Raw genomic sequence first — 13714 nt, 5'->3', positions numbered from 1 at the left:
GGAATCATACACTGAATGGAGAAATTCTAACCCAATGGGCTTAACACTTCAAGGTTTTGAAAAGTTGGTGAAGAGCAAGGTAATATATTTACATGAGATTTTTCAAGTTATATTAGAGAATCATGAACTCCGAGTGATTGTTTATCACCCAAGAGGGGAATCAATAGAGCATCTATATATGACTGAAACTTCATGAGATCAGAGATTTTTATGTTTTGTTCACAAGTTTTCCAAGTTCAAATTTCTTTCACAGACGCTATTCCATTTGATTTTCATAAGAATTATTAGCCCATTTTATGGACAAGAAATTGCAGATGGACCCAAATTAAGATAGCCAGTTGGTGCTGGTATTTGGACCAGCAACTCAGCTTCCCAATACTTGCCACACAATACCACTCTTGAAGTCTGGGGTTCAAATGAACCCACACTTATTTACAAAGCCCAAGAGTGGATGTTAGAAATAAGTTTCAGAGACTAAAATTTAAAGCAATGAAAAGAAATACCAGTCCACTCTAGGGGTGGAAAATGGATGGAACTCATTACTATAAGGAGGATCACAAGCTGAAACTACATACGCTCTCAGAAACGTGTCTACATGAATTCCTGAATGACAGATTTACACTCAGCTATTTATGAAAAGTTAGATGTCTGCAGGGCATCTCTTCCTTGAAAGTCTGCTGAGCATTTTTATAAAATACCTCTTAGTGCTATTACTGGGGTTAGAATGCTGAACCAAATAAGTACTATGGCAATTATTATATTCTTATGACAAATTACATTGTCTAATTCCAAATCATGTCTTCCGCTGGTAATTGCCTAGGATTTGCTGTGGTTATGTTCCTAATCTTAATCCAATATTATTTCAAGAGAGTTGAAAGCCCCTGTCAATTGCTTTTTTACTCTGAGGAAGAATTCATATTTAGAAAAAAAGGAAAAAGGCATGTGGGTTAGTTTGGCTGCTTAAAGCAAGCATGGGGCTCTCATGTGGCTAAAGTTCAGGCCTCGGATGTTCACGTCACGTAGGAGAAAAAACTTCTGTGCCCTGACCACTGACAGTACATTCAACCTTGAACATTGATCCTAAGGGAGATAACAGAGAGGACACCTGGCTTGAACTAAGCAGGTCCCCAGCCAGAAAACAGTAACTCACAGGGCACTTCCTGTGGGAGACATGATAATGCTCTCTTTGCATATGAAAGTCAGCAAAATAGTGTTATTTACCCAATAAACATGACTTAACAGTTCCACTGTCTGCAGGGACAAACACTATAAAACAAAATGGCTAATTTTTCTATAATAAAGTGAATTTGAATGAGCAACTTAAATCAATATTAGGCAGCCGAATTATGTGTATTAATATCTACACATCATTAGCATAATCCCAAGTGTATTTTTTTCATTACTAAAAGTAATGCTAGGCTTGACTTTGCCTTTCCCTTGATATTAACTTTTATATATTATATATTTGGTTTGGAAATAACTTTTGCTTGAAACCTCATCTCCTTCTGCTTTCTGGATGTTACGTACACACACAAACATGCACATACAGACATATATACATGTATACAGACATAGATCACACATATACATGTTTTATACACATATACATATTCATGGCAAGAAGCCTCGGTTCAAACATTATCAGAGAAGAATTTCCTACACAGGTCAGGAGAAAAATGTGTCTTGTTCACCCGACTTCTTAGCATTACAGGCTTTCTTTGGAGGAGGAGTACACATAAATCTAACAAGTAAATACGTAAAGTCTAGAATTATAGTAGTAAAGCCTAAAACAAAGCACAAAACCTGTATCAACAAGAATCTGATGGAGCTCAATTCCATCTCTCTCTCTATTACCTCATTTCAAAATCTCTGTACAGGCCCAGAAAAATGAAGGACATCTCTCAATGTCTGGCACTAAAACAAAACAGGGACCTGAGAATGGGGGCTGAACTGGGCCACAGAGAAGAGAGGGTATCTTTTTAGCTTGGAGAGTGTGCAGTGCAGCAACTATGGGAGCCATGGAGCAGTGAATCGGCAGGTTTCGTGTGGTACATTCTCTGATAAAGGCTAGAACATTCTCACTCAAGTTGTCCAGACCAGTGGCTCAGTGGCTGTCCAATACAAATATGATGTGAGCTATGTATCTAATCTTAAAAAATCTGGCAGCCACATTAAATTTTTTAAAGAATTTATTTATTTATTTATTTATTTATTTATGAGAGAGAGCACCCAAGTATGAGCAGGAGAAAGGGCAGACAGAGAGAGAGAATCTTTAGTAAACTCCATGCTCAGTGCAGAGCCCAACTTGATCTCAAGACCCTGAAATCATGACCCGAGCCAAAACCAAGAGTCAGATGCTTAACCAACTGAGCCACCCAGGTGCCTCACCACATTTTTTTTTAATTAATCAGGTGAAATTGGTTTTTACAATATCTTTTTTTAACCTAATATCCAAAAAATATAATCATCTCAATGTATAACCCACATAACAAGGTTATTCATGAGATATTTTATATTTTTTGTTTTGTACTAAGTCTTCAAACTCTTGGTAAGTATTTTACACTTGCAGTGCATGTCCGGTCGCACTAGCCACATTTCAAGAGCTAAACAGCCCATGTGGGCAGTGCAAGCCTCAGTCTTGAGATACTTATAGGTCAAGACTATTGTAGGCCAGTGTTGCAGCCACACACTCTAGTATTTGTTGCAGAAGATTCACCCTTCGACCCATAGTCCCTATTTTCTGTTTTCTTGTCCCAAACATTGATCTCTTGGGTGTATTCCTTAGAAGCAAAACTATTCAAGAAAAAGCACTTTAGGGGCAGCCGGGTGGCTCCATCGGTTGAGTGGCTGGCTCTTGATTTCGGCTCGGGTCATGATCTCAGGGTGGTGAAATCAAGCCCCAGGATGGACTCCAAGTTCAGTGAGGAATGTGCTTGAGGTGTACTCTCTCAAATAAATACACACATCGTTAAAAAAAGAAAAAAGAAAAAAGCACTTTATATTGTTAGTGTGCAATTATGTGAAATAAATAAGGAATGCTAGGTTTTATCTCCTTGAAGAACACAGTGCTCAGCCAGTCCTGAGAGTACAGAGGGCAAGATGAAATCCAGGTACTGGGCATCTGATCAGAGAAAAGAATTGCAAATGGTCATCACCCACCCAGGTGATACTGTGATTCACACTACCCTAAATTTATGGTCTGAGTTATGTCAATAAGGACTAAGCCATACAGGCCACGGGCCTCTGGCTATTATGTCTGAATCCAATGGCCTCAACATTGACCTCTTTCTTGATGGTTGTTTGACTCTTTAAAGATACCATCTACCTTTCCATTTTTTGGTTGCACTTGAAGATGGTAACAGAAGTTCAAGGAGGGCAGCTTCCTTTTCTTAGGAACGGTCATGTTTCTGAATCTTATCTGCATTCATTTTCTCCCAATTAAATGTGCTAATTCTCAAAGCTAACTTTATTTTCTAAAAACCAGTGCATTTGCTTTGCCCCATATGTGGGCCTTTTGCAGCAGTAAAATACTTCTAGGCGAATGGTTTGCTGATGACCAAGTTGGTAGAAAACCTCCTTTAAATAGCATGGCTTGGATATGCCACTAGCAACCTCAGTCCACACGTTCACAACTTTCTTATTTTCTTTATGATGTTTTGGAAGAGATACAATTATAAGATCCAAACTACTTCTGGACATGGGCATTTTTTTTTTCCTCTTTGAGGGCAAAATTATAGCTCACTGTGGGATTTTTTTTAAAAAGAGATGGATTTGTCATTAGGGAAATTAGAGACAATTTTTTAAAAGGCTTGAATCCAATTTCAAGACTAGAAGAGTTTATAAACATTTTAATTACTCCCTAACATCATCCTCTAGCTGTCATTCCACAGTTCCCCTCAAAGTTATGAAAAAATTACTTTTTTAAAAAAACCAATTTGCAAAATTAGTGAAATATAACCAAAGCAGCACTACGAGCAAATACAGGAATGAGAGAACATTCTATCAAGGTTCCTATCTGTAGCTTATTATTTTACGTTAGTAAGGTCCCTGTCCTAGAACCACCTTCCCTGTTTACCAGAGCTGACCAAAAGAATCTTCACAGGATGATGGAAATGTTCTATTTCTTCATGGTCTAATATGGTAGCAATGGACCACATGTGTCACTGAGTACTTGAAATGTGCCTAATGCAACTGAGGAACTGAATTTATATAAATTTAAATTTAAATTTAAATTTAAACCACAGCTACATGTGGCTCGTGGTTACCATATTAGACAGCACAGCTATATATAGTTAGGGCAGACGCTAGATCACTTAAGTCCTTGTGCCTCTATTGGCACAACAACAGCCTTGAGATCTAAGGCTCATTTAAAATACAAAGCACTTTATGACTTCTTTTTTTGAAAATATTAAATAATTAAACAGAACAGCCTTTATGAAGCCAGACAGAAAAAAGCAGCTGTAAGAAATTCTCTAAGGATAACGCTACTCCTTAGGATGCGCCAGGAAAGCGGATGGAGAATGAATGTTCTGGGAACATGGGTCCTAGTTGTCAGTTCCAGCTCTCGCTCCACCACCAACTAGCTGAATGGCTCTGATTCTCTTATGTATGTAATTCTGGAATCTGCTAAAACAACCTGCAAGCCCCCCTCCTCACTTGAAACCTATAATGATATGTAAAGTCAAGGGAGCTTGGGAGGGAAAAGACATTTTCTCAGGTAGGAGTGTTGCATAGGTCTACCTGAATGCCTTCCATAATTTCAGTTCCTTTACTTTTCGCTTAAGATATAAGTTAAGAAATATATATTCTTCCCCCTGAGGATTCAGAATCTAGTCTTGTGAGGTGATCACAAGACTAGATAAGCTCACATGAGCTGGAATGCTTTTAAGACTTCAGTGAAGACAATCAACTGGAGGCAAACTGTACTATTCTACCCCTCGGTCTTCTTTCATTTGGAAAATTTTCAAACCTTAGAAAAGTTGCAAGAATAGTACCATGAACACCTATAGACCCTTCACCTTGTGAGATTATTCTTAAGAGCAGATATCCATAAATCCAATTCCCCAGGCGATTTCTCTACAGAGTATTCACTCCGTAATATCTCCCAGGTCCCAATGGTAGTGAGATTAAGCTTTGGTCAGGTTCAGTGCGGTTCTGGATAACTACCAAGGGCATCAAAATAAAGCACAGATGTATTGCTGTATTTTCTCTGTTAACACTGAGCATCCATTTCAGCCTTAAACTTTAATGTCAGACACTTTCAAAACATAGATAGAAACACAAACCAACCCTTTACGTTTCAAGAGGAAAGAACCTGATCTTTGAAATTAAGGAGTCGTTCCTCCAACCCTACCACCTCGAATGCAAGCCCCATGTCCTCTCTGAACATATGTGTTTGTTTGCAAAAGGGGATACCTGGTCTGCCTTAAAGAAATACTCCAAGGACTACATGTAAACAGAGAGACATAGTAACCATTCAGTATTGCTAGTTGCCTTTTCAGTTTACTAGGCATTTTCCCAAGTAGTGCTTCAGAAATGACAACCCTGTGGGGTAAATTCATCAGATACCACTATTTCTGGTTTAAAGACAAGAGGACTGAGGCTCACTGATGTTCAGGGCAGGAGGGAAGGAAGGGGGAAGAATCTGCATCTGCGGAGCAGATAGGATAGCCAGGTCTATGGGAGACAATACTTCTATCACCCCGTTAATGCTCACATCAGTTCTGGGAAACAGGCTGTCATATCTGCAGTTTGCAGTGAGGTACTTAAAGCTCAGAGGCTATTTTTACCAAAGGTCACACATCCTTAGCTAGTTGTACAGCTTGGTTAAGTATGTGGTTTAAGGGCCTATGGTTAAGAGTTTGGGAATTTTCCTTAAGGGTTCAAGAGTCCTGGTTAATGGTTTAAGGGTCACAGTCAGGGCTTGAAGCCTCTCGAAGAGCCTTAGTTAAGGGTTTAAGTGCCCTGGTCAATGCGCTAGTTAAAGGTTTCAGCATCCAGATCTTCTGACTCTGAGTTTAGAGCTCCGCCTGCAATATCTAATGAAGACACATGTCAGAATGGGAGATTTCTTGCCAGCCTAAGGAAGCTGACTGATTCTCCAAATCTAGTGGATTCCAGCAGGAAAGTGGCATCCAGACTTTCTTGTTGCAAAAGTGTCCTCCCCAGTAGGCTCACCAAGGCAAGGGGTGATTGGCAGCCTACATAACGTGTAGACGATGTCTCAACTCCAAGAATTTTATCAGTATAACCTCTGACCTGAGATGATTACATTTTAAATAAGGCTATTCACTGAACACCTTTATTAGAGAATGTCTATGGGAACTTAGGCATTGGATGATTTAAAATAACTCCTAATATGGCTGAGGTTGGGTGACTTGGACAGGCCAAGCTACTGAAGCAAGGCAAGGCTATAATTAGGCCACGCTGTAAAGACTATTCAAAGATTGGCCCCCACAAAGGTGTTCGATTAATAATAAATGAGGGGAAAAGAGGGCTATTTGCACAACTCCTGGTGGGTACAGAGCTGCAAAGTTTTATTGCCCCGTGGCAATGCACACATGCCGGGTCCTCAGTCTCAGATCCCAGGGAACAGATCCATGGGTCCCATTGCAGAGCAGACTGCCTGGGGGACCAGCACTTTCCTAACTGGATTTTCCTCTGGCCATGGAGGCTTTAAAAACACCTTTGCTTTTGTTAGTAACTTTGAGACACATGAGTGTGTTTGGTCACACCAACCAGCCTGCATCAGAGATAGAGGCATCCATCTGATCCCCTGACCAGAATCCATGTGAGAAACAGAATACCAGCTTCCATTTCCAATGAGCAAATGTAAAGAGAAGCAGGAAGGTGCTTAGAGGATTTGGAAACTCATAGTCAAGTAAGACCAAGCACAGGGTTGATGAAATAGAAAATTCTAAATAGAAGTCTGACCAACATAATAACGGGTGGGAAAACAAAAAGAAGAGAGGGAGGAAGGAAGGAAGGAAAAGGAAAGGAAGAAAGAAAGCCATTCATTTTGAAAATTAAATGACACACTTCAGGAGTCATGAAATGTGAATACATTCATAAAAGATAAATGATGGGTGGGTGATAGATGGATGCTGTTAATCATAATGGGTCTATCACTAGGTCCCTTTCTCTTTCTTTGATTCTAACCATCTTGGCAAGAATCTTGATCTTCTGGCAGAAAAACTCCTTTTCAAAACATATGTGACACTGCTCATGTCTAGGTGTTCCAAACCCCATGTCCGGTTATTTTCACCATTGTGCAGAAACAGGAGATCCTGCAGAGCAGCAGCCGGCACTCAGCAGTGCTAACACCCGGGCCAAGCCCCAGGTTGCAGCTCAAAGAACACACTGTCCAGTTAAATCCCACATGGAGCGGCCTCAGAAAATACCTGGTGTTTGTGTCCCCCGAAAGCTGAACAAATGGCAGGGTCTTTTAAAACACTTCATTGGGTTTGTGGGAATGGCGGGGGGTGGGGGGGATATGGCATTTTGGCAAATGTACACATATCAGTGGGCCCTTGTCAAACACAGCAAATATGCAGTCATGCTTAAGAAAAGTCTTTGCTCTCAGATTTTCTATCACTGGGTTCATCTGGGTTACTTCAAAGGGCCAGTGAAAAATCTAATAAGTTAAAAGGAGGTGTGGGAAGGTCACCAGAAAAATAGCAAAAGAAAATAGCAAATACTCCCTCCATCCGAGTGAATGATTTCTTTCAGAGCATTAGTTTTGGCTTTGTGATTTTTTTAATTTGCAATTTTTTTGAAATCGTAATTTTTGGGGGTGAGTTAAAACGACAAAAATCATCATCCTGACCCTCTAGGTAATTATGAAATTAAATTACCAGCCGTTATCACTGAGACAAAGGTAAAGACATTTCTTTCACACAAAATTGGGTATTGAGTATTTCTGAATAATTCAGGGGTCCAAGAGAAGACTTCTAAGTGTGAGTGTCTGTTTTAACAAAGATATCGTTTTGTAGTATTGGATCCATGGAGTTTCTAATTTTATATATATATGTCTTGGCAGCATTATTATAGTTCAGTTTTACCTTCTGTATCTAGGGATATGAAAGATTTGTATATGTCACTGGTTCTGACCCTCCAATAATGAGTAATGAAAATTCCTGTTTATCATTTCTAGGATCAAGCCAGTGTGACAGCAGAAAATAGCATTATTTATTTGGTTCACATTACTACTGTATAGAATCTGGAGAAATAAATGCCTCAATTCATTTAGGAATGTTCTTTTCCCAATTAAGGTTTCAATGACTCTACACATAAATACTGATTTTTATCTTTTTTCATCTGCCTGTTAATTTAAAAAGTCTATGTTGATTTAATTTTTATAATACGGTGTATTTGTGTTCTTAAAATCTTAACAACTTCTTATCCTGGAGGTCCCTTTAATATTTAATTTTTACCTTGTTCAGTTACTGGAAAACATCTCATAGCTTTTTTATTTATTACTTTACCTGAGTTTATTTCTTTTCTTTCTTTCTTTCTTTTTTTTTTCTGTGAAATTACCCATTTGGCAATCACATCACTAAAATGCAAAAAGTTCTTATTTCAATTACAAAAGCCAATACAACCCATGATTATTAAGAAAACTATTTTGCAAATCAACCATTGTTTATTTCAGAGTACAATCAAGTACCACAGGCTAGAGTAAAATCTTAAGGATAGTGATTTCTTTCCCACTTAAAATAATAAAGGTAATCAAACCTTCCTGCCAATCTAGGTGATTGTGAAATTTAATTACTAGTAGTTATCATTAAAACAAAGGCAAAGCAATTTCTTCTACACATAATTGAATATTCCAGAAGAAAATTTCTGAACAGTTCTTAGAAAATGTACTTAAAAATTAATTTTAGTCTGATTATTTCATTTGTTATGTCTCAGTTGCAAAGTAGAATAAATGACACACTTGCGTGTTGTTCAACAACAGCAAGTGAGAATAAACTCTCAGGAAAATCAGGTAACTTTGAGCTTAATATTGAGTGAATTATTAGATCTTGACTCTCTGTGAAAACACAACCAAACCTAAATCTTCCAGATCTATTCCTCCAAGAGAGGTTTAACCCATATTATTCGAGTTCACCTCTCCATATGCTTATTCGCTACAGAATCCACTGTTCCTTTTATACTGCTCAGTTGCCCCAGTATGTCCTAAAGCTTCCAGAGCTGTTCCATCAAACTCACAGCTACCTGAATGGAAAGAAAACCCCCTACCTACATCAGCAGTAACACTAGGGATCTAACACCTCTCTGCATGATGCTAATGAATCTATAAGCTTAACTGTTCAGAGAAGAGATACCCCCTACAAAATGGATCAATAGCCCTAAGAAAGGAAGTTGAAAATGAGGCTCTGGACTTCTCATCTCCAGGCCTTTGCCTAAGCTCTTCCCTCTTCCTGAAATATCTTTCCCCCCTCTGTTCTCTGGAAAAATAACCCACTCATCCTTTCAGTCCCAACTCACAGGTCACCTCCACTGACCCCTGCAAACTGAGGGAATCACTCTTCCCTGTACTCTCCTCCACATAATTCATTTTATCCAACAGGAATATACATTACTATTTTTAATAGTTTATTTATTTATTCATGAGAGAGAGAGAGAGAGAGGCAGGGACACAGGCAGAGGGAGAAGCAGGCTCCCTGCAGGGAGGCTTACGTGGGACTCCTCCCCGGTCTCCAGGATCAGGCCCTGGGCTGAAGGAGGCGCTAAACCACTGAGCCACCCGGGCTGCCCCTACAATACTATTTTGTTGTCCATCTCTGCTTCTGGGTGATGAGGCAAAGGATCTTAATTCGTCTTTCTATTCCAAACACTTGGGACAATGCCCGAAACCTAAAATACGCTTAATAACTGCTTATTTAATAGACTTCAAACCTCAAGATCAAATTTAACATGCAATGTAAGAGGCAAATTTTATGTGTGTTGGATTTCTTTCTGCACCTGAAATCTGAGCCATGAGGGCCTTCTATTTCATTCCTCAAAGGAGCAAAATGTATTCACACCAAGCACTTCCTGAGTGCCATACCCGGTGCTAAATGCTCCACACACATTATCTCATTGAATCCACACGGCATTCCTATGAGTAGGTCCCATTATTAACATGAGCCTTATCTACAGATGAGGAAATTGAAGCTGGGAAAAGTGGAGTGACTCTCTCCAATTGACCCTATTGGTGAATGATGCAGCCAAAATGCAAGAACAATAATCCTAGAACTTCAAAACTAGACAGAATCCTAAAATTACCTTCCTCACTCAGCCTCCTTGAAGCTGAGGGTTATAACTTACTTCCTGGCACATAGTAGGCCCTATGTGAAAACGGTGATGAATTGATGGATGGAGTGCCCTATTTTCTGACTCTGGCCTTTGCCTTGGAGAACGCAGCTGTCACCACAAACAGGCTCTATTCTTTAGTGCCCAACACCTCTCACAGGTGTGAATTGCTTGTGTCATCTGAATTATTCATGATCCGCACCACGGGCAAATGTGCTTAAAAAGAGAACTACAGCTTCTTGTATTTTTCAAGACGAAGGGTCTCATTAATTGGTATATTGAAAAATATAAGCTCATGGGCCAGTCTGATGCACGCCAAAACCACATATCCCTGCCCACTTTTTGAATTTCGGTGCCCATGTCATTTCCCAGTTGCCACTAGGATTTAAAATCCTGGTAACTCCCGCAGGAAGAAGAGCCATCTAAGCTCCCCGTATCCTATCTGCAAAGCAATTGCCATCATCTAAAGCGAGTTCTGTGTGACTTCAAACCCACGTATTTTTCTGAAGCCTGAATTCAATTTTTCAATCAGGTCTCTTAAGCTACACCAAGATCCGAACACTCAGATGCCACAGCATCTGTAATTTCTGCCATCAGTAAATCATGTGATAACACTGACTTCTTGTCTCTCCTTCGTTCTTCTTTCCCGTTGCCACCTCTCCCCTACCAGTCCCTTTTCTAGTGGGCAGTCTTCTGAGAGGAATAACCATATGCTAATCGTAAGCCAACATCACTGTACTTTAAATTCAACGTTAGTCAACAAAAATGAATTGAAAAGCAGCAGCAGTGGTTTGGGGGCACTAAAAATACGCTGTAGCATTTGCTGAGTTCTCAGAATTAAAACCACAGGCAGTCAACTTGTTGCTGCTCTTAATAAGATATGACTGTTCTGCCCCATTGGCTGCTACTACCAGAAACTTGAACTATATCATATGCCTAACAACACTGTGCTTTTGATTAGTTGGCAGTGATCAAGAAAGGAAGTGCTATTTCCCTGGAACTGAACCTGCCAAAAAAGATAACAGATGGCTTTCAAGGGATCACCTTGTGTCCCATCACAATCGCACCTTAGTCAAACTCCCCTCCTATTTATGGTTACGTGAGTTACACATCTATAGATTGGGCTGATTTACGACAGGCTTGCCCCATCCCATGGTCCCAACCAGGTGATTCTTCGCCTGAGTTTAATGACTGAGTAACTGTAACAACAACAACGACAAGCACACACACACACACACACACACACACACACACACTAGGATTTAATGCCATGTTAACATACTGAGGATTTTCCTTAGGATTTCAAGACCATCTAGACCCCTGAACGCTGTTCGCCACACTCCAATGTCTTCTCAGCTGTGCCTTTAGGGTCTGTCATTAAAGTTTGCAGCGACCAGAGTGGTAGAAGAATCCTACCTAATGCATCATTCTGATTAGAAACCTGTCATACTCACAAACCAGAGGGTCCGCTCCTATTGATTCCTAGTCCTTCAGACTCATTAGCAGTTCTTTCCCCTTCAAGGAGACCTGCTGACCAACCCTATAAAAGCTGAAAGAAGCCCTCCCTCTGCTCAGCCCCACTTGACAACCCAATGTATGCCTGGAAAGTGAAATTACGGAGAGTATCATAAGAAAATGTCCAAGAGGCCACATAGGAAAATCACGCGCGCACACACACACACACACGCACTTGTAAAGCGGCGAATTGTCAGAGGTTGGGCTCGACCTTCCTTCCTCTAAGTCGCCCGAATGCAATCAGGACCAGGGCGACGGTACCTATCCCTTCCTTCCCCGGGTCTCAAACCGTGCCCCCGCGCTCCTGTCTCCACGGAGCTAATTTCTGAAACAAACAAAGAAAATCAAGTGTGCGAGGAGCCTCGGGTTCGGCCCCCCCCCCCCCCCCCCCGGCCTGGCGGGCGCCGCGAGCGGGTCCGTGCGCCCCGCGCCCCCGAGCCGTGCGCGCCCCTCGGGCCGGGCTCCAGGGGCGCCGGGGTGCGCGGGGCTCCGGCTCCCTCCGCCTGTCGCGGCCGCCGCGCCCCCAGGACCCCCGGGGGCCGCCGCTCGCCCACCTCCGCCTGCCGGAGGCCGGGCTCCGAGGGGCTGCAGCGGGCAGACGGGACAAGTGTCCCAGCGGGCGCCCGCCCGCCCCGGGAGAGACGCGGTGGCCCGGGATGCGGTGGCCCGGGATGCGGGGGCGGGGGCGGGGGGCGGCCACAGGTAGGCGCTCCCCATCCCGGGGCGCGGGGCGCGGGGCGCGGGGCGGGCAGGGGGCGCGGGGCGGGCAGGGGGCGCGGGCAGAGCCCCGCGGCGGCCGCGTCCCACGGGCTGAAACTCACCGGAGGACACGGAGGAGCCGGACAGGCTGGAGTTGCTGGACGCTGCCATCTCGCGCCCCGCGCGTCGCTGCTGCTCAGCCCCGGTGCGGGTGCGGGTGCGGACGCCGCCGCCGCTGCCCTGGCCCGGCCGCTCGCAGCCTCCGCGGCCCCCAGCCCATGGCAAAGTCCTGGGGCCGCGCGCGGAGCCCCAGCCTCCGGACTCCGCGTGCACTTCCTGCTCCGCCAGATGACGCGCTCCTGCCGCCGCTATTTATTTGTGGTTTCCGTCCCTCTCCGCGCCCGTGCACGCTCCCCTCCGGGGCCCGGGGGTAGGTGCGAGCGCCCGGAGGCCGGGGCTGGGGGCGGCCGGGGCGCGCGACCCGTGCGCCTGCAGCCGAGCCCCCGGCGGTGCCCCGCGCCCCCCCGCGCGCGCCCGGGCGGCCCGGAGGCGCCCCGCCAGCTCCCGCACCCTCCCCGGCGGCGCCCCGAGCGGCCCGGGCCCGGCGGCGGGAGCCAGGCGCTCCGCGACCTCCCCCCTCTCCCTCCGCCCCGGCTCCGCTCGCGCGCACACAAAGGAAGGAGCCGAGACGCGGGAGCTCGGGGGCTGCTTCTGCGCCGCGCGGGCTTGACAGCTCCGGAGACCCGGGGCCGCGGGAGGAGGCCGGGGGCTGCGGGGCGGGGGGGGGGGGAGGCGGGACCCCGAGGTGCCGGGGGGCGCGCGGCGCTGCTCCGCGGTTTGGGGGCACCCGGGAGTGGGGAGACGCGGAGGGGCTCGCCGCCCGCCCGGGCCAAGACGGCCGGGGTGGGGGGCCCGGAGGTCACCGGGGACACGGTGCCGGGCAAAGGGGGCCCTGGGGCGCTTCTCGCACCCCCCTCCAAATTGTCCTTTGTTACTCTGCAGCTGCGGTCCCTGCCCTGCAAGAAGGTGTGTTTCCTAAAACACCCTGCAAACACCCTAGCAAGCCCAATCCAGAGGCGCTTAAGTACACCTCTCCGGGGGACCCCCCCCCCTCCTCCTCCCGCCCCCCGCCCCAGCCACTGGACACTCCACTGGGCTTTTGAGGTTGCCCTTCAAAGAAATAGAGATGTTCCAAATATGTCAT

At 44.5% G+C, this 13714-nt stretch overlaps 1 protein-coding gene across 1 annotated transcript in view; it reads right to left on the bottom strand.

Moving 5' to 3' along the window:
- CHN2 (chimerin 2) overlaps positions 1–13117 on the bottom strand; it is a 295623-nt gene extending 282506 nt beyond the window's left edge. The window contains exon 1 of the mRNA XM_025993086.2: positions 12633–13117. Coding sequence (XP_025848871.1) covers positions 12633–12681 — 49 coding nt within the window. The 5' untranslated portion in view covers positions 12682–13117. The remainder of the gene's footprint in view (positions 1–12632) is intronic.
- Positions 13118–13714: the final 597 nt, after the last annotated feature.

Source organism: Vulpes vulpes, chromosome 7 (assembly GCF_048418805.1).
Source record: "Vulpes vulpes isolate BD-2025 chromosome 7, VulVul3, whole genome shotgun sequence".
NCBI classification, from domain to species: Eukaryota; Metazoa; Chordata; class Mammalia; order Carnivora; family Canidae; genus Vulpes; species Vulpes vulpes.
The sequence above is the reverse complement of the archived record's forward strand: the minus strand, read 5'-3'. Positions and strand labels throughout refer to the sequence as shown.